Source organism: Salmo trutta, chromosome 21 (genome assembly GCF_901001165.1).
Source record: "Salmo trutta chromosome 21, fSalTru1.1, whole genome shotgun sequence".
NCBI classification, from domain to species: Eukaryota; Metazoa; Chordata; class Actinopteri; order Salmoniformes; family Salmonidae; genus Salmo; species Salmo trutta.
Window position 1 is genome coordinate 316,509 of NC_042977.1, and position 22,301 is coordinate 338,809.

Below are 22,301 nucleotides of genomic sequence, written 5' to 3' on the forward strand. Positions count from 1 at the left end.
TGGCGACAAGTATGAAGCGAGGACCAGCCAGCGAGAGCATACAGGTGGCAGTGGTGGGTAATATATGGGGATTTGGTGACAAAACAGATGGCACTGTGATAGACTACACCCAGTTTGCTGAGTAGAGTGTTGGAGGCTATTTTGTAAATTACATCGCCGAAGTCAAGGATTGGTAGGATAGTCAGTTTTACGAGGGTATGTTTGGCAGCATGAGTGATGTTATACAGTAATTGACTTAGTTTTTGTTATGAGACAAATCACACATTTCATTCCTTGAAAGTTGGCAGTGAAGGTTCAGGTGTTTAGCAGTAGAGAAATCGTCAACATGCGATTTCCCCCCCCCCCCCCCCCCCCCACAAAAAAAAATCCGCTAATCTGTCCTCGGGTCCATGCTAATTGTTTTGAGAAGGTAATTTATTTCATTTAATTAAGTTTTATTTACGTAGCATATTAATATCACTGAGCAGCTAACAAAATGGCCGGTTTTGAGAAATCTTTTTAAAGAAAACTACAGAATTCATTAGAACATGAAGAAGGCTCTGTTGAATAAGCCTTTATGCGATTTTTCAACCCTTGCCCTTTTATCAAAATTAAATCAAATGTTGGTCACATACAGTTGAAGATGGAATTTTACATACACCTTAACCAAGTACATTTAAACTCAGTTTTTCACAATTCCTGACATTTAATCCTAGTAAAAATTCCCTGTTTTAGGTCAGTTAGGATCACCACTTTATTTTAAGAATGTGAAATGTCGGAATAATAGTAGAGAGAATGATTTATTTCAGTTTTTATTTCTTTCATCACATTCCCAGTGGTCAGAAGTTTACATACACTCAATTAGTATTTGGTAGCATTGCCTTTAAATTGTTTAACTTGGGTCAAACGTTTTGGGTAGCCTTCCATAAGCTTCCCACAATAAGTTGCCCATTCCTCCTGACAGAGCTGGTGTAACTGAGTCAGGTTTTTAGGCCTCCTTGCTCGCACACGCTTTGTCTATAGGTGAAGTACACCAGTCCCTCCTGCAGCATAGCACCCCCACAACATGATGTTGCCACCCCCGTGCTTCACGGTTGGGATGGTGTTCTTCGGCTTGCAAGCCTCCCCCTTTTTCTTCCAAACATAACGATGGTCATTATGGCCAAACAGTTCTATTGTTGTTTCATCAGACCAGAGAACACAATCTTTGTCCCCATGTGCAGTTGCAAACCGTAGTCTGGATTTTTATGGCTGTTTTGGAGCAGTGGCTTCTTCCTTGCTGAGCGGCCTTTCAGGTTATGTCGATATAGGACTTGTTTTACTGTGGATATAGATACTTTTGTACCTGTATCCTCCAGCATCTTCACAAGGTCCTTTGCTGTTGTTCTGGGAATGATTTGCACTTTTCGCACCTAAGTACGTTCATCTCTAGGGGACAGAACGCGTCTCCTTCCAGAGCGTTATGACGGCTGTGTGGTCCTATGGTGTTAATACTTGCGTACTATTGTTTGTACAGATGAACGTGGTACCTTCAGGTGTTTGGAAATTGCTTCCAAAGATGAGCCAGACTTGTGGAAGTCTACAATTTTTTTTCTGAGGTCTTGGCTGATTTCTTTTGATTTTCCCATGATGTCAAGCAAAGAGGCACTGAGTTTGAAGGTAGGCCTTGAAATACATCCACAGGTACACCTCCAATTGACTCAAATGGTGTCAATTAGCCTATCAGAAGCATCTAAAGCCATGACATTATTGTATGGAATTTTCCAAGCTCTTGAAAGGCACAGTCAACTTAGTGTATGTATACTTATGGCCCACTGGAATTGTGATACAGTGAATTTTAAGTGAAATAATCTGTCTGTAAACAATTGTTGGAAAAATTACTTGTGTCATGCACAAAGTAGATGTCCTAACTGACTTGCCAAAACTATAGTTTGTTAACAAGAAATTTGTGGAATGGTTGAAAAACGAGTTTTAATGACCCCAACTGAAGTGTAATGTAAACTTCTGACTTGAACTGTCCATAAAATGCAATTTGTTGTTGTCCATAGCTTATGCCTGCCCATACCATAACCCCACCACCATCATGGGTTGCTATGTTCACATCAGCAAACTGCTCACCCACACAGCGCCATACATATGGTCTGCGGTTGTGAGGCCAGTTGGATGTACTGCTAAATTCTCTAAACGATGTTGGAGGCGGGCTATGGTAGAGAAATGAACATTGAATTATCTGGCAACATATCTGGTGGATATTCCTGTAGTCAGTGTGCCGATTGCATGCTCCTTCAAAACTTGAGACATCTGTGGCATTGTGGTGTGTGACGGAACTTCATATTTTAGTGGCCTTTTATTGTCCCCAGCACAAGGTGCACCTGTGTAATGATCATACTGTTTGATCGGCTTCTTGAAATGTCACACCTGTCAGGTGGATGGAGTATCTTGGCAAAGGAGAAATGCTCACTGACAGGAATGTTAACACTTTACATGTTGCGGTTATATTTTTGCTCAGTGTGATACCAACATTAATATTTAGTTTTGTAGAGGTTATTGAGGGAGAGGTTATTTTCCTAGCACAATTCCTCTAAGGGCCCTCACCTCCTCCCTGTAGGCTGTCTTGTCGTTTTTGGTCATCAAGCCTACCACCGTTGTGTCATCTGTAAACTTGATGATTGAGTTGGAGGCGTGCATGGCCACGCAGTCATGGGTGAACAGGGACTATAGGAGGAGGCTGAGCACGCACCCTTTTGGGGTCCCTGTGTTGAGGATCAACGTAGTGGCGGTGTTGCCTACCTTCACCACCTGGGGTTGGCCCGTAAGGAAATCCAGGACCCAGGTGCACAGGGCGGGGTTCAGAACCAGGGCCACGCGCTAAATGATGTGCTTGTAGGGTACCATGGTGTTGAAGCCTGAGCTGTAATCAATGAACAGCATTCTTACATAGGTATTCGTCTTGTCCAGATGGGAGTGTGCAATGCGATGGCGATTGAGTCATCTGTGGATCTATTGGGGCGGTATGCAAATTACAGTGGGTCTATGGTGTCGGATAAGGTGAAGGTGATACGATCCTTAACTAGCCTCTCTCCTTTGCTTTCTTGGGTACAGGAACAATGGTGTACATCTTGAGGCAATTAGGGAGAGTAGACTGGGATAGGGAGAGAAAATATACTGCTCAAAAAAATAAAGGGAACACTTAAACAACACAATGTAACTCCAAGTCAATCACACTTCTGTGAAATCAAACTGTCCACTTAGGAAGCAACACTGTTTGACACTAAATTGCACATGCTGTTGTGCAAATGGAATAGACAACAGGTGGAAATTATAGGTAATTAGCAAGACACCCCCAATAAAGGAGTGGTTCTGCAGGTGGTGACCACAGACCACTTCTCAGTTCCTATGCTTCCTGGCTGATGTTTTGGTCACTTGAATGCTGGCGGTGCTTTCACTCTAGTGGTAGCATGAGACGGAGTCTACAACCCACACAAGTGGCTCAGGTAGTGCAGCTCATCCAGGATGGCACATCAATGCGAGCTGTGGCAAGAAGGTTTGCTGTGTCTGTCAGCGTAGTGTCCAGAGCATGGAGGCGCTACCAGGAGACATGCCATTACATCAGGAGACGTGGAGGAGGCCGTAGGAGGGCAACCAACAACCCAGCAGCAGGACCGCTACCTCCGCCTTTGTGCAAGGAGGAGCAGGAGAAGCACTGCCAGAGCCCTGCAAAATGACCTCCAGCAGGCCACAAATGTGCATGTGTCTGCTCAAACGGTCAGAAACAGACTCCATGAGGGTGGTATGAGGGCCCAACGTCCACAGTTGGGGGTTGTGCTTACAGCCCAACACCGTGCAGGACGTTTGGCATTTGCCAGAGAACACCAAGATTGGCAAATTCGCCACTGGTGCCCTGTGCTCTTCACAGATGAAAGCAGGTTCACACTGAGCACGTGACAGACGTGACAGAGTCTGGAGACGCCGTGGAGAACGTTCTGCTGCCTGCAACATCCTCCAGCATGACCGGTTTGGTGGTGGGTCAGTCATGGTGTGGGGTGGCATTTCTTTGTGCTCGCCAGAGGTAGCCTGACTGCCATTAGGTACCGAGATGAGATCCTCAGACCCTTTGTGAGACCATATTCTGGTGCGGTTTGCCCTGGGTTCATCCTAATGCAAGACAATGCTAGGCCTCATGTGGCTGGAGTGTGTCAGCAGTTCCTGCAAGAGGAAGGCATTGATGCTATGGACTGGCCCGCCCGTTCCCCAGACCTGAATCCAATTGAGCACATCTGGGACATCATGTCTCGCTCCATCCACCAATGCCACGTTGCACCACAGACTGTCCAGGAGTTGGCAGATGCTTTAGTCCAGGTCTGGGAGGAGATCCCTCAGGAGACCATCCGCCACCTCATCAGGAGCATGCCCAGGCGTTGTAGGGAGGTCATACAGGCACGTGGAGGCCACACACACTACTGAGTCTCATTTTGACTTGTTTTAAGGACATTACATCAAAGTTGGATCAGCCTGTAGTGTGGTTTTCCACTTTAATTTTGAGTGTGACTCCAAATCCAGACCTCCAAATCCAGACCTCCTTCAACTATGTAAAGAAAAAAGTATTTAAGAAGATTATTTCATTCATTCAGATCTAGGATGTGTTATTTTAGTGTTCCCTTTATTTTTTGAGCAGTGTATGTCCGTTAACACTCCAGCCAGCTGGTCTGCACATGCTTTGAGGACGCGGCTAGGGATGCTGTCTGGGCTGACAGCCTTGCGAGGGTTTACACGCTTAAATGTTTTACGTCGGCCACGGAGAACGAGCCCTCACAGTCCACAGGAAGCATTGGAATCAACATTGGCCAGCATCCCTGTGAAATGCTTTCGACACCATGTAGAGTCCATCCCCCAACAAATTGAGGCCATTCTGAGGGCAAAAGGGGGTGCAACTCAACATTTGGAAGGTGTTCTTAATGTTTAGTTTACTCAGTGTATGCCATGTCAATTAATAAAGCTGATGGAACAATCAGAATGTTTAGCGTAAAATGTTCATGAAGTGTTATTTCTTCACATTTTAGGCGTAGCAATGTGCACACAGTGGTAGGCCTATGCTGAAATGTTCCAAAATGCAATTTGCGGGAAAACATTGTTCTAAAATGTACACTGCAAGTAGCAGAATTTTTCACACATGGCGCCTTTCCTTTGCAGGCCGTTCGGGAATTTTTTGAAAAATTAAAGTATACCCACATCTCCAAGCACCTCTTCACCAGATTAGAGCTTAGTACGGTAGAGCACACTAGAGTACAGTATAATTTACTGTATTCTACCGTACTTTAATTTACTATACTTTACTCTGCTGTATTGTACTGTTCTTTACTGTACTGAACTATTCTCTGCTGCACTGTACTAAACTCTATTCTACTGTACTGTGCTGTGATGTCCACATTTGTGAAACATAGAGATCTCTGATTGGTACAGATTTGGTCCGTGGAATTGCCCTACAACATCTTCCTTTGGTTCACAGCCTTACATCCCATCTGTGTTTGAAGACTGTTGTCCAAGAAAAGAAAAGAAGACTGGGAAGATGGTTTCTATGGTTACTATGTGTGAATACCCCCCATCAAGCCTCTGTCTGTGAAACTGGCCTCATGGGAGCAACAGTACACAGACACACAGTTTCTGATATGAATACTGCAACTGCGTTAACACGCTTGGGCACATGCCAAATCAATATTCCTTGATTTAATTTATTTTGCTTTATGTAAGGGTGTTCTCCAGTGCTGTACTTTACTTGTACTAATGGATGTTGCTTTGTCTTATCCTTTTTGCTTTGAATATGAGGGGTTGGTATGTTGGATCCTCTTGCTATTATATTATTGATGGCCATAAATGCATTGTGGTGAAATTGATTCCTCACTAATGTAGGGAAGGAATGGATCTTTCCCCTTTCGGTATAAATGGCACCACCTCCCTTTCCATAGCACACATTGAACTGCTTGAGTCAGCAATTATAAAGCCTGAATTGCTCTGTCAAATGGCAGTGTTAGTGTGGTTTCGGTTCCCATCAATTTATGATTGTCTTTACCATACCGTGTACCTTATCACACAAGGCTTATGTTGGTCAATGCTTTCTTTACATCTCTGTCATGTCAGTTACCTTGTATTAAGTGTGTTGTTCTTAAGTTTTCAAAAACGGTAACAGCAAGATGTTTTATTTTTTTGACCGCCTTACAACAAGGATTCACAAGCACCTCTTCTCTTTGAGGTATCTTTGTTGGGAGTGTTGCCTACAGTATTTTGCTTCTCTCAAGCCCTTCGCCTTTGCTGCAGTCAACAAAAAAACCTGCTATTGATTTGGTGTCGCCTCTCTCTTGTGAAACTCTGGGCTACTTGTGAGAGCCTATGACCTTGTGGCCCACTGAATAGCTGGAGGTCATTCAATGGTGATTTGAGGAGAAAATGGTGCCATGTAGATAGAACTTCTATGCTGCAAGATTTGAATTCTCAAGTTATTTTCTCTCAATGTGCTACTACCAAGGGCCTATTTAATCAAACATGACCTCAGATTAAATGAATAAAAATTCCACCTTGTGCCATGATGATGAATTTGGGGAGTCATATAAAGGTGTGAAAATAAAACATATTCAGTACCAGTCCAAAGTTTGGACACAGCTACTCATTAAAACTTCTTCAGCCTACCATCCCGTTAGCGGGATCATTTTCCAGCAAAAACTCCTAGCGACATTAGCATAACGAAATTCAATATTTTTTTTTTTTCAAATATAGGGCTGTCTCATATCGTTTTATAGATACACCTCTCTTGAATCGACCCTCGTTGTCCGATTTCAAAAAGGTTTTACAGGAAAAGCACAATATTAGATTATGTTAGAGGAGTACATTGTAAAAGTCGCATCATATGAATTTTCCGAGCAAGCACACCCATCACATATAACCAAAAAACAGCTAAATGCAGCACTAACCTTTTACAAACTTCATCAGATGACACACCTAGGACATCATGTTACACACAGCATGCAATCTTTTGTTCAATAAAGGTCATATTTCTATATAAAAACAGCATTTTACATCGGCACCTGAGGTTGACTAACTATTTTCCCATATAATGCGTCCCGGGAAACAGTGCTACAATTTTATAAATTACTATTCGAAAACGATTTTTTTTAATATATATTGTCAATCTAAGATTTATAGATGAATATCTCTTGAAAACACCTGTCAAAACAGATTTTAAATTAACTTTACAGGGTAATCACACTTTGAGATCAAATGGGATGCGATACCCAGAAATTGAGCTCGAAAACCTAGCTCGGCGCCATCTTTGAACATTTGAGCAAGTAACATCTGATATTGTATAATATCGCCAATAATCCCTCACCTTTAGTTGTCTTCATCAGAAAACACTTCCCGATGTCCCAGGTCCATGACAAATGTATTTTCGGTCGAAAAAGTCCATGCTTTATGTTCCATTAGCTTCCTGTTGTTAGCGCGTCCTAAGGCTGTAATCAAATGTTGTTCCGTGCGCGGCACCTGTCTAACGCAAAATGACTGTTTACGGTAAGTTAGGGTCGTTCAAACATGTCAAACGTTGTATCAAGTAATCGTCAGGGCCTGTTTCAACAAGAGAGCCAATCAGATTCGAGTGGGACGATGTCATTGTGTTTCAAAAGGCTTCCAAAGGTGGGGGCAGACACGGCCGCCGACGTCACAATACTCATGGCCCTACTACTCTGACCAATTGCCACATCGTCTCTTTCACTGAGTTTCTACCGCAGAACCCTCAAAACACTTTGTAAAGACTGGGGACATCTAGTGGAAGCACTGGAAAGTGCTCAATTTTCATTTTTTTACGTTGTGATTTATAGGTAAGGCTGTGAAGTCGAGTCCACAATTCAGATTTCCACTTCCTGGTTCAATCGGTCTCGGGGTTTTGACTGCCATACGAGTTCTGTTATACTCACAGACACCATTCAAACAGTTTTAGAAAATTTAGGGTGTTTTCTATCCATATAAAATAAGTATATGCATGTCTTAGCTTCTGACTTTGATTAGTAGGCCGTTGAAAATGGGAACGATTTTTTTCCAAAATGCGCTGTGGCGCCCCCTATCCTAGGGTAAATCCAACAGGTTAAAAGGTTTTTCTTTATTTTTACTATTTTCTACATTGAAGAATAACAGTGAAGACATCAACACTATGAAATAACACATGGAATCATGTAGTAACAAAAAAAGTGTTAAACAAATCAAAATATGTTATACATTTGAGATTCTTGAAAGTAGCCACCCTTTGCCTTGATGCCAGCTTTGCACAATCTTGGCATTCTCTCAACCAGCTTCATGAAGTAATTACCAGGTGTGCCTTGTTAAATGTTAATTTTTGGAAGTTCTTTCCTTCTTAATACATTTGAGCCAATAATTTGTGTTGTGACAACATAGGGGTGGTATACAGGTAAAAGACCAAGTCCATATTATGGCAAGAACAGCTCAAATTAGCAAAGAGAAATGACAATCCATCATTACTTTAGACATGAAGGTCAGTCAATGTGGAACATTTCAAGAACTTTGAAAGTTTATTCAACTGCAGCCACAAAAACCAACAAGAGCTATGATGAAACTGACTGTCATGAGGACCGCCACAGGAAAGGAAGACCCAGAGTTACCTCTGCTGCAGAGGATAAGTTCATTAGGGTTAACTGCACCTCAGATTGCAGCCCAAATAAATGCTTTACAGAGTTCAAGTAAAAGACACATCTCAACAACTGTTTAGAGGAGACTGTGTGAATCAGGCCTTCATGGCCGAATTTCTGCAAAGAAACCACTACTAAAGGACACCAATAAGAAGACACTTGCTTGGGCCAAGAAACACGAGCAATGGACATTAGACCGGTGGAAATCTGTCCTTTGGTCTGGTGAGTCCAAATTTGAGATTTTTGGTTCCAACCGCCGTGTCTTTGTGAGACACAGAGTAGATGAACGGATGATCTCTGCATGTGTGTTTCCCACCGTGAAGCATGGAGGAGGAGGTGTGATGGTGTGGGAGTGCTTTGCTGGTGACACTGCCTGTGATTTATTTAGAATTCAAGGCACACTTAACCAGCATGGCTACCACATCATTCTGCAGTGATACGCCATCCCATCTGGTTTGCGCTTAGTGGGACTATCATTTGTTTTTCAACAGGACAATGACCCAACACACCTCCAGGCTGTATAAGGGCTATTTGACCAAGAAGGAGAGTGATGGAGTGCTGCATCAGATGACCTGGCCTCCACAATCACCCGACCTCAACCCAATTGAGATGGTTTGGGATGAAGTGGACCGCAGAGTGAAGGAAAAGCAGTCAAGAAGTGCTCAGCATATGTGGGAACTCCAAGACTGTTGGAAATGCATTCCTCATGACGCTGGTTGAAAGAATGCCAAGATTGCAAAGCTGTCATCAAGGCAAAGGGTGGCTAATATAAATATATTTTCATTTGTTTAACACATTTTTTGGTTACTAGAATATTCCATATGTGTTATTTCATAGTTTTGAAGTCTTCACAAGAGCATGGTGTGTGCAACGCCAGCATGGTGTGTGCAACGCCAGCATGGTGTGTGCAACGCCAGGGTTGTGGGTTCGATTCCCACGGGGGGCCAGTACAAAAAGAAATGCATGAAATGAAATGTATGTATTCACTACTGTAAGTCGCTCTGGATAAGAGCGTCTGCTAAATGACTAAAATGTAAATGTAATAAAATATAAAGAAAAACCCTTGAATGAGTAGGTGTCCATACTTTTGACTGGTACTGTGTGTGTCACGTCCTGACCAGTATAAGGGTTATTTGTTATTGTAGTTTGGTCAGGACGTGGCAGAGGGTATTTGTTTTACGTGGTTCGGGGTGGTGGTTTATTTAGTAGGGCGTTTGATTTATTATTTCCGGGTTTTTGGGTAATGTTCTATGTTTGTATTTCGATGTGGTCTCTGGTCTTTTGTATTTCTATGTCTGGTTTATTGGGGTTGGACTCTCAATTGGAGGCAGGTGTTTTCTCGTTGCCTCTGGGAGTCCTATATATGGGTATGTGTTTGGTTTAGTGTTTGTGGGAGATTGTTTCTTGTTTTGCATGTGTGAGCCTGACAAGACTGTTTTGTTCGTGAGTTCTTCGTTGTTTTGTTATTTTGGTGTTCACTTTATTTTCAAATAAATATCAAGATGAGCATCCACATTCCTGCTGCGTTTTGGTCCTCCATTCCAGACGACAACCGTTACAGTGTGTATATTCCTCACTTCAGAGATACCATGCTGTACTGTAAACACATACCACCAACCTTGGTTGTTTGGCAATAAAGTATCTTGTATTAGTAAAACGTAATATTAAACTGTTCCTGTGTCTGTGTTATAAAAGTGTAATTGCTTTTGGAGCAAAGTTTTATTAGCATGTTACAAAATACTTTAATTGCATTTTAATTGCATAGCAATGAGCTGAGTTTATCTACTGTACACGAGGAATAGTGACTGTTCCTTATTCCACTTATGTAATAACTTCATTATTATAACATTATATAGCAATTTCTAAAGTCCTATGTAACAACAATGTTGCTCTTTTAAGAATCACTAAGTTACCCCACATGTTTAAAAACTGGATGTCAATTGTTACTGTATTACCTTATGTCACTCATTATGAAAATAGATTTGTTAGTCATTTTTAAGATGCAAATTAGAGGATTTCATGTCCCTCCATGTATTTAACTCTAGGCTATATTAAGATTCATATCTGAGAGCTCTCCAAACCATGTGCTTATGGTCATATATCTAAACTAATTCAACTAACTGTTATAGTTTTTGGTTCTTCATCATCATCATCATCATCGCAGCTTGCTAGCTGCTATTCGAGTGACTACTGGCTAACGTCAGTCCCGGAGCAAGAACCAATTAGCTTGGAGCTAGCCCATGCTAGGCCCTTTCTCCCGGCTAGCTAAAAAGGCCCATCAGCCACTCCTGGGCTACAATACCCGGACCCCTTCTACTGCCGGTACGGGGCACGGAACCCCACCGATTGCTCACGACTGGACTACGACGTAATCTGCTCGAGGGGGTACTCAACTGGCCTCTACATTGCGTCGTCCCCTGAATGCCCATCTTCTAGCCGCGACCTGCTAGCTGCTAGCTGTGGCCTGCTAGCTGTCTAGAGCATATTGGACTGTTAGCTGTATAGCTCTATCGGCCAATTTCTCGGGCCACTATACCTATTTTGCCAATTGGACTTGGACCCCTCTGCTACTCGGAACCCTATTCATCCATCACGACTGGTCTATGGACATCACCACACGCGGAGGCTAAAACAGATTTTCCTCCGTCGAGACGTCCCTCTAAGGCCCTTCTGCTAGCTTGCAAGCCCCGGTCTGCTAGCTGTCTGAATCGCCGTGTCTCCAGCCAGCCCAACCACTCACTGGACCCCTATTGATCACCTGGCTACGCATGCCTTTCCCTAATACCAATATGCCTTGTCCATTACTGTCCTGGTTTGTGATTGTCTTATTTCACTGTAGAGCCTCTATCCCTGCTCAATATGCCTTAACCTACCATTTAGTTCCACCACCCACATATGCGGTGACATCACCTGGTTTAAACGTCTCGAGACAATATCTCTTTTATCATTACTCAATGCCTAGGTTTACCTCCAATGTACTCACATCCTACCATACCTCTGTCTGTACATTATGCCTTGAATCTATTCTATTCGGCCCAGAAACCTGCTCCTTTTACTTTCTGCTCTGAACGCACTAGACGACCAGTCCTGATAGCCTTTAGCCGAACCCTTATCCTAATCCTCCTCTGTTCCTCTGGTGATGTAGAGGTTAATCCAGGCCCCGCAGTGCCTAGCTCCACTCCTACTTCCCAGGTGCTCTCATTTGTTGACTTCTGTAACCGTAAAAGCCTTGGTTTCATGCATGTTAACATTAGAAGCCAACTACCTAAGTTTGTTTTATTCACTGCTTTAGCACACTCTGCCAACCCGGATGTCCTAGCCGTGTCTGAATCCTGGCTTAGGAAGACCACCAAAACCCCTCAAATTTCCATCCCTAACTATAACATTTTCCGACAAGATAGAACTGCCGAAGGGGATGGTGTTGCAATCTACTGCAGAGAGAGCCTGCAGAGTTCTGTATTACTATCCAAGTCTGTACCCAAACAATTCGAACTTCTACTTTTAAAAATCCACCTTTCCAGAAACAAGTCTCTCACCGTTGCCGCTTGCTATAGACCACTCTCTGCCCCCAGCTGTGCCCTGGACACCAGATGTGAAGTGATTGCCCCCCCATCTATCTTCAGAGCTCGTGCTGCTAGGTGACCTAAACTGGGACATGCTTAACACCCCGGCCATCCTACAATCTAACCTAGATGCCCTCAGTCTCACACAAATTATCAATGAACCTACCAAGTACAACCCCAAATCTGTAAACACGGGCACCCTCATAGATATCATCCTAACCAACTTGCCCTCCAAATACACCTCTGCTGCTTTCAACCAAGATCTCAGCGATCACTGCGTCATTGCCTGCATCCCTAATGGGTCTGCGGTCAAACGACCACCCCTCATCACTGTCAAACGCTCCCTAAAACACTTCAGCGAGCAGGCCTTTCTAATCCTCACCGTCTTAAATAAGCATGTCCCATTCAAAAAATGTTGAACTAGGAACAGATATAGCACTTGGTTCACTCCAGACCTGACTGCCCTTGACCAGCACAAAAACATCCTTTGGTGTTCTGCATTAGCATCTAACAGCCCCCGTGATATGCAACTTTTCAGGGAAGTTGGGAACAAATATACACAAGCAGTTAGGAAAGCTAAGGCTAGCTTTTTCAAGCAGAAATTTGCATCCTGTAGCACAAACTCAAAAAAGTTCTGGGACACTGTAAAGTCAATGGAGAATAAGAGCACCTCCTCCCAGCGGCCCACTGCACTGAGGCTAGGAAACACTGTCACCATTGATAAATTCACTATAATTGAGATTTTCAAAAAGCATTTTTCTACGGCTGGCCATGCTTTCCAACTGGCTACCCCTACCCCAATCAACAGCCCTCCACCCCCCACAGCAACTTGCCCAAGCCTCCCCCACTTCTCCTTCACCCAAATTCAGATGGCTGATGTTCTGAAAGAGCTGCAAAATCTGGACCCCTACAAATCAGCTGGGCTAGACAATCTGGTCTGTCTCTTTCTAAAATGATCTGCCAAAATTGTTGCAACCCCTATTACTAGCTTGTTCAACCTCTCCTTTGTATCGTCTGAGATTCCCATAGATTGGAATACTGCCGCTGTCTTCCCCCTCTTCAAAGGGGGAGACACTCTAGACCCAAACTGTTACAGACCTACAGTGGGGGAAAAAAGTATTTGATCCCCTGCTGATTTTGTACATTTGCCCACTTACAAAGAAATGATCAGTATATAATTTTAATGGTAGGTTTATATGAACAGTGAGAGACAGAAAAACAAAAAAATCCAGAAAAACGCATGTCAAAAATGTTATATATTGATTTGCATTTTAATGAGGGTTAGGGCATTTTAAATAAGTATTTGACCCCTCTTCAAAACATGACTTAGTACTTGGTGGCAAAACCCTTGTTGGCAATCACATAAGTCAGACGTTTCTTGTAGTTGGCTACCAGGTTTGCACACATCTCAGGAGGGATTTTGTCCCACTCCTCTTTGCAGATCTTCTCCAAGTCATTAAGGTTTCGAGGCTGACGTTTGGCAACTCAATCCTTCAGCTACCTCCACAGATTTTCTATGGGATTAAGGTCTGAAGACTGGCTAGGCCACTCCAGGACCTTAATGTGCTTCTTCTTGAGTCACTCCTTTGTTGCCTTGGCCGTGTGTTTTGGGTCATTGTCATGCTGGAATACCCATCCACGACCCATTTTCAATGCCCTGGCTGAGGGAAGGAGGTTCTCACCCAAGATTTGACGGTACATGGCCCCGTCAAATGATGCAGTGAAGTTGTCCTGTCCCCTTAGCAGAAAGACACCCCCAAAGCATAATGTTTCCACCACCATGTTTGACGGTGGGGATGGTGTTCTTGGGGTCATAGGCAGCATTCCTCCTCCTCCAAACACGGCGAGTTGAGTTGATGCCAAAGAGCTTCATTTTGGTCTCATCTGACCACAACACTTTCACCAGTTGTCCTCTAAATCATTCAGATGTTCATTGGCAAACTTCAGACGGGCATGTATATGTATTCTTGAGCAGGGGGACCTTGCGGGCGCTGCAGGATTTCAGTCCTTCACGGTGTAGTGTGTTACCAATTGTTTTCTTGGTGACTATGGTCCCAGCTGCCTTGAGATCATTGACAAGATCCTCCCGTGGAGTTCTGGGCTGATTCCTCACCGTTCTCATGATCATTGCAACTCCACGAGGTGAGATCTTGCATGGAGCCCCAGGCAGAGGGATATTGACAGTTCTTTTGTGTTTCTTCCATTTGCGAATAATCGCACCAAATGTTGTCACCTTCTCACCAAGCTGCTTGGCGATGGTCGTGTAGCCCATTCCAGCCTTGTGTAGGTCTACAATCTTGTCCCTGACTTCTTTGGAGAGCTCTTTGGTCTGCCATGGTGGAGAGTTTGGAATCTGATTGATTGCTTCTGTGGACAGGTCTTTTATACAGGTAACAAGCTGCAGTTATGTGCACTCCCTTGTCACCTCGCTCCTCCGCACACTCCACTGGCTTCCAGTTGAAGCTCGCATCTGCTACAAGACCATGGTGCTTGCCTACGGAGCTGTGAGGGGAACGGCACCTCCGTACCTTCAGGCTCTGATCAGTCCCTACACCCAAACAAGGGCACTGCGTTCATCCACCTTTGGCCTGCTGGCCCCCCTACCTCTGCGGAAGCACAGTTCCCGCTCAGCCCAGTCAAAACTGTTCGCTGCTCTGGCACCCCAAATGGTGGAACAAGCTCCCTCACGACGCCAGGACAGCGAAGTCAATCACCACCTTCCGGAGACACCTGAAACCCCTCCTCTCTAAGGAATACCTGGGATAGGATAAAGTAATCCTTGTAACCCCCCTGGCCCCTCAAAAAGATATTGATGTACTATTGTAAAGTGGTTCCAATGGATATCATAAGGTGAATGCACCAATTTGTAAGCAAACGTACAAAATCAGCATGGGATCAAATTATTTTTTCCCCCACTGTTTATCTATTATTCCCTGCCTTTCTAAGGTCTTCGAAAGCGAAGTTAACAAACAGATTACCGATCATTTCGAATCCCACCGTACCTTCTCCGCTATGCAATCTGGTTTCAGAGCTGGTCATGGGTACACCTCAGCCACGCTCAAGGTCCTAAATGATATCATAACCGCCATTGATAAGAGGCATTACTGTGCAGCCGTATTCATCGACCAGGCTAAGGCTTTCGACTCTGTCAATCACCACATTCTTATTGGCAGACTCAACAGCCTTGGTTTCTCAAATGATTGCCTCGCCTGACTCACCAACTACTTCTCAGATAGTTCAGTGTGTCAAATCGGAGGGCCTGTTGTCCGGACCTCTCGCAGTCTCTATGGGGTGCCACAGGATTCAGTTCTCGGGCCGACTCTTTTCTCTGTATACATCAATGATGTCGCTCGTGCTGCTGGAGATTCTTTGATCCACCTCTACGCAGACGACACCATTCTGTATACCTCTTGCCCTTCTTTGGACACTGTTAACTAACCTCCAGACGAGCTTCAATGCCATACAACTCTCCTTCCGTGGCCTCCAACTGCTCTTAAATGCTAGTAAAACTAAATGCATGCTCTTCAACGGATCGCTGCCCACACTAGCCTACCTGGTTAAATTAACCTCTCTGGCGCATGTGGGACGAACTCGTCCCACCTACGTAACAGCCACTGAAATCCAGTGGCGCGATTTTTGAATCGTTAGAAATACTATTACTTCAATTTCTCAAACATATGACTATTTTACAGCTATTTAAAGACAAGAATCTCGTTAATCTAACCCCACTGTCCGATTTCAAAAAGGCTTTACAACGAAAGCAAAACATTAGATTATGTCAGCAGAGTACCCAGGCAGAAATAATCAGACACCCATTTTTCAAGCTAGCATATCATGTCACATAAACCCAAACCACAGCTAAATGCAGCACTAACCTTTTATGATCTTCATCAGATGACACACCTAGGACATTGTGTTATACAATACATGCATGTCTGTTCAATCAAGTTCATATTTATATCAAAAAACAGCTTTTTACATTAGCATGTGACGTTCAGAAAAAGCATAACCCCCGCAAACTTCCGGGGAATTTACTAACAGTTTGCTAAATTACTCACGATAAACGTTCACAAAAAGCATAACAATTATTTTAAGAATTATAGATACATTACTCCTCTATGCACTCGATATGTCCGATTTTAAAATAGCTTTTCGGATGAAGCACATTTTGCAATAATCTAAGTACATAGCCCGGCATCACAGGGCTAGCTATTTAGACACCCACCCAGGTCAGCCTCCACCAAAATCACATTTCCTATAAGAAAAATGTTCTTACCTTGCTTGTTCTTCGTCAGAATACACTACCAGGACTTCTACTTCAATAACAAATGTTGGTTTGGTCCCAAATAATCCATCGTTATATCCAAACAGCGACGTTTTGTTCGTGAGTTCTAGACACTATCAGAATGCAACATCACGGTCTTGCGCATGGCTCATTGGCGTGACAAAAAATGTCTAAATATTCCATTACCGTACTTCGAAGCATGTCAACCGCTGTTTAAAACCAATTTTTATGCCATTTATCTCGTAGAAAAGCGATAATATTCCGACCGGGAATATGCATTGAACCTAAACAGCCGAATTAAATTTATCCTCAGGAGCGAATCGTGCACGCGCCTCATTCAAAGGTCCTCTGATCCGCCACTTACCAAAGGCGATAATGTGTTTCAGCCTGAGGCTGCCTCGTCAACCTTCAGGTATTTCCCGGGTTCTGAGAGCCTATCGGAGCCCTGGGAATTGTCACGTTACAGCTAAGATCCTTACTTTTCAATAAACAGATGCAAGACGCACGACTCGTCAGACAGGATACTTCCTGCATGAAACCTTGTCAGGTTTTTGCCTGCCATAGGAGTTCTGTTATACTCACAGACACCATTCAAACAGTTTTAGAAAATTCAGAGTGTTTTCTATCCAAACGTGAACAATAATATGCATATTCTAGCTTCTGAGTTGGTGTAGGAGGCAGTTAAAAATGGGCACATATTTTTTCCAAAATTCTCAATACTGCCCCCTAGGCCAAACAGGTTAAGGTGAAATTAAAAAATTAAATCAAGTATTTGGCAGCCATCAAAGAAATGTTTTTTGTTTTCAGATAACCAAATAATATTTGAAGGTATTTAAATAAAGTTTTCTGAGACCTGTATTTGAATATCAAAGAAAACACGAGTTGCCTTTTAGTTGAAACTCTATATAAACTATATTCAACTACCTTGAGCATTTCAAAAGTCAAATAAACTACAAAATATAACTATTTTCTGCTTAGGTCTGTAAGGGTCCTCTCTGAAAAATGTTGATCCCCTCAACTTCTACAGTCATCGATGATTATGTTTAAAATATCATTTAACACATGTTCCTCTAATACAAGGATGCACTGTATCTTGAAGACTTTCAAATGTGTCTCATCTCATCTCCCTTTTCTCTTTTATCTCCCCGTCTACAGGCTTTGGATCAAGACCGGACTGCCTTACAGAAGGTTAAGAAGTCTGTGAAAGCCATCTACAACTCTGGTCAAGGTAGTCTCGTCCTCTTACTCAGTCCATCTTCCTACACGTCCCCGAAAGGCCTCATCCTCTCAACTGTTCTGGTTTTGCGCCTCCATTTTTTTTAAAGCCCAAATATCTAGCTCAGTGCATGAAATATGTGATTCATCACATATATATGTGTTATTGGTTTTCTTCCTGTATGGACCACATACAGTGGATGTATAGTTCTGACCATTTCAAAAGGTAGTTTTCCTGTTTTACCTCAGTGAAGGAGACCCATGGCACACCATGTGGCAGCAAACACAATTTCAAGTTTGTGTGTTACAAGCTAGTGTACCGTCACAGTGGAGGGAGTTCAAATATCAAAAGCTGAATTTTAAAACATACACGTCTGAATGACAGTCCCAGCTACCAACACCTCATAGTTTTTCCCCACAATTTATATTGGTGTCTTTAATGGTCACACGTGGCATGAGCAATATTCTCTGGGGGAATGGGACTGAAAGGCATTCGATGCGAGGTCAGACTGCTCTGAACTTTAATTCACATATAAGTGACGATACTTTGTCATTCTGTGTCCCTCCAATATAAAACGATGCAAGGCTTTCACAATGACTTCACCATAGAATGTCTGTCAATTATGGAATGTGTGTCGGGGACATTCTTTTTTTTATATTTGATTGGGTGGGACAACAATATTTTATTCCGGCAACCGCTTTGTTTTTACTGCTTACACCTAATGACTATATTACTAGGTTATTACAGCTTCAACCTGTAGCTGTATGCTCAATCTTCCTAAAGCTGGTTCCATTCTATCCAACCCCCCAGCTGTCTACTGCTGCCCCCTTATTAGCCCATGTGTCAACCCTGGAGGGATATTCAACCACAAAGGTCAGGACATGCACAATGCCCTTATGTCCAATGCCCTTGCCCTTTCTCAACTTAACTCAATATCTGTGATGGCTTAAACAAGTCAGAGCTACATGCTGGAATGGGACTAGTGGCTAAGACTATGCCTCGTCAGACACTGTCCCCTAGGGGTGAGAAGGAAGGTGGTTTATATACACTAACTACTTATATAGACCATGGTTCACCTGCTAAACAGCTGATGATGAAGGCTAAAACATTTTCATAGCTTGTGTGTCTAATGTGTTTTTTAAAGTATAAGTATAATTTACCTTTTTGCCAATTTCATACAATTATTTGTTGTGAAACAATACAAAACATTCCTTATCACTAGATTTACAATAGAAGGACACTTGGTTGGTTCTTGAAGAAGTCAGCAGGGGCTGTGGTTCATTAGAGCTAACTGCTGCAGTTCAGATTTAAACTTAGCTTGAGCCTTAAGTCCCTTATTGACCTGTAGTAGGTTGGTGACCTCCCAAGGGATCAATAATCCTCCAAGATAAAAATCTATATGGGGGAAACACTGCATTTTCAATGCTGCCTAGCAATGGTTAGCTACTGCTACTTGAATGTGAATCAGGTGAAATCCAATGGTCTCTGCGGAGAAGGCTTCTGTGGCAGGTTCCATATTAGGACATTACTTTTCTAGTCAAGAAAAAAATTTATTGAACGTTCGGTGTTGGCCTCCTAGGATTCATGTGGCTGCGCCATTGATAGGATATAGGGGTGTTTGTGTTCGTAATACACGTTAGGCCTGTAACCCCATTGACTGCTAAATGGTAGGGATGAACGATATGGGCAAAAATTCTAATTGTTATTTTTTTTTATCCAAATATTGCGTTTTGACTTGCCATTTAGATGCAGCCACTGTTGGAATTTGAAATAAAATGATTATTCTAATTCTGTAGTTGGAATAGAATGGGCACTTTCAATGCAGTGTGGTTTGACATGTTAATGAATGAATAAGCCAGGGAGGCATTATTGTGACAGGGTAGGTACCAAAGTGTTGGTCAGTGTGTCCCAGGCGACCCTAATAAGATGTTATGTTTCTCTTTATTTACATATCATCATGCTTTGCCTATTCCTCTTTGAATTAGAACATATCGTTGCACAAAAAACATGCTCATCTAGGCCTACACTATCACTGGTATCTGGCTGTATTAGCTAGCGACGTTTACTCTGACTCAGTACATTTATACTAAACAAAAATATAAACGCAACATGTGAAGTGTTGGTCCCATGTTTCATGAACTGAAATAAAAGATCCCAGAAATGTTCCATTCGCACAAAAAACGTATTTCTCTCAAATTCGACCTGTATGCTGAATCTTCCTTTAGCCTGTTCAATTCTATCCAACCCCCCAGCTGTCTACTGCTGCCACATGCCTTATTAGCCCATGTTTGTTTATATCCCCTAAAACTTGATTGGCGTCAACCTGTGGTAAATTCAATTGATTGGACATTATTTGGAAAGGCACACACCTGTCTATATAAGGTCAAAAGAATTGTCCTTAGAGCTCCGTGACAGGATTGTGTCGAGGCATAGATCTGGGGAAGGATACCAAAAAATGTCTGCAGCATTGAAGGTCTCCAAGAACATGGTGGCCTCCATCAATCTTAAATGGAATAAGTTTGGATCCACCAAGACACTTCCTAGAGTCTTTCCTACAAATTGGGAAAAAATGGGGGAGAAGGGCCTTGATCAGGAAAGTGACCAAGAACCCGATGCCCACTCTGACAGAGCTTCAGAGTTCCCCTGTGGAGATGGGAGAACCTTCCAGAAGGATAACCATCTCTGCAGCACTCCACCAATCAGGCCTTTATGGTAGAGTGGCCAGACGGATGCCATGCCTCAGTAAAAAGCACATGACAGCTCGCTTGGAGTTTGCCAAAAGTCACCTAAAGTACTCATAGACCACGAAAAACAAGATTCTCTGGTTTGATGAAACCAAGATGGAACTCTTTGGCCCGAATGCCAAGCGTCACATCTGGAGGAAATCTGGCACCATCCCTACGGTGAAGCATAGTGGCAGCATTATGTTGTGTGAATGTTTTTCAGCTGCAGGGACTGGGAGACTAGTCAGGATCGAGGGAAAGATAAACAGATCAAAGTACAGAGAGATCCTTGGTGAAAACCTGCTCCAGAGCACTCAGAACCTCACTGTGGCAAAGGTTCATCTTCCAACAGGACAACGACCCTAAGAACATAACCAAGACAATGCAGGAGTGGCTTTAGGACTCTCTGAATGGGACTCTCTGAATGTATTTGAGTGGCCCAGCCAGAGTCTGGACTTGAACCCGATCAAACATCTCTGGAGAGACCTGAAAATAGCTGTGTAGCAATGCTACCCATCCAACCTGACAGAGCTTGAGAGGATCTGCAGAGAAGAATGGGAGAAACTCCCCAAATGCAGGTGTGCCAAGCTTGTAGCGTCATACCCAAGAAGACTCCAGGCAATAATCGCTTCCAAAACTGCTTCGACAAGGTACTGAGTAAAGGTTCAGAACTTATTATGTGACTTGTTAAGCAGCCTTTTACTCCTTAACTTATTTAGGCTTGCGATAAAGGGGTTGAATACTTATTGACTCAAGACTTTTCAGCTTTTTATTTTTTATTCATTTGTAAACATTTCTAAAAACATAATTCCACTTTGACATTATCTCAGTTTAATCCATTCTAAATTCAGGCTGAAACAAAACAAAATGTGGAAAAAGTCAAGAGGTGCGAATACTTTCTGAAGGCACTGTACTTTTGGGTTTTGAGATATATTTTCTTTTGAATGATATTGATCACTAAAAACAAAGTCGGCTGTTAAAATGGCAACCTTTTAAAACAAATATAATGGGTCCCTATATTTAATGTCATTGATGTTTCCGACTTCAAAATCACTCATTACAAAGATATACAAGGACCTTGAGCATTCCCCCCAGTGCCAAACTGTTATCGGGGGAGGGTCTATATTAAAGCAAAGTATTGGCTAATCCCACCCCTTTAGTATGTCATACATTTGAGGATTTCATTAATAATTTGGTGCGTCTTGATACAAAGTTTGATTGGTGTTACTCAACTTATATGAAGGGAAATTACATTGAGTGAAATGATTAATCATCACTTTAGTAAAATATTATTCAAGGGTTAATGACCTTAGATTTGAGCATCTGTGGCCTCCATTTAAGAAAATCCTCAATTAACTAAATTGATGTTACTACTCCTACTTTTGCCGCAATGTTATCATAATGTAAAAACTTGAAAGTCATCAATCAAAGGTATTTATAAAGCCCTTCTTACATCGGCTGGTATATCAAAGTGCTGTACAGAAACCCAGCCTAAAACCCCAAACAGCAAGCAATGCAGGTGTAGAAGCACGGTGGCTAGGAAAAACTCCCTAGAAAGGCCAAAACCTAGGAAGATACCTAGAGCGGGACCAGGCTATGAGGGGTGGACAGTCCTCTTCTGGCTGTGCTGGGTGGAGATTATAACAGAACATGGCCAAGATGTTCAAATGTTCATAAATGACCAGCATGGTCAAATAATAGTAATCACAGTGAACAGGTCAGGGTTCCATAGCCGCAGGCAAAACAGTTGAAATTGGAGCAACAGCACGGCCAGGTGGACTGGGGAGTCCTGAGGCATGGTCCTGAGGCATGGTCCTAGGGCTCAGGTCCTCCGAGAGAGCGAAATAA

The 22,301-nt window shown here is 42.9% G+C and overlaps 1 protein-coding gene across 9 annotated transcripts in view; it reads left to right on the forward strand.

The window, feature by feature from the left end:
• Positions 1 to 22,301, forward strand: part of asap1a (ArfGAP with SH3 domain, ankyrin repeat and PH domain 1a) — a 210,569-nt gene that overhangs the window by 48,737 nt on the left and 139,531 nt on the right. For all 9 annotated transcript variants that reach the window (XM_029703926.1, XM_029703921.1, XM_029703920.1 and 6 more), the window contains one exon: positions 17,670 to 17,742. In XM_029703926.1, the coding sequence (XP_029559786.1) occupies positions 17,670 to 17,742 (73 nt within the window). The remainder of the gene's footprint in view (positions 1 to 17,669; positions 17,743 to 22,301) is intronic.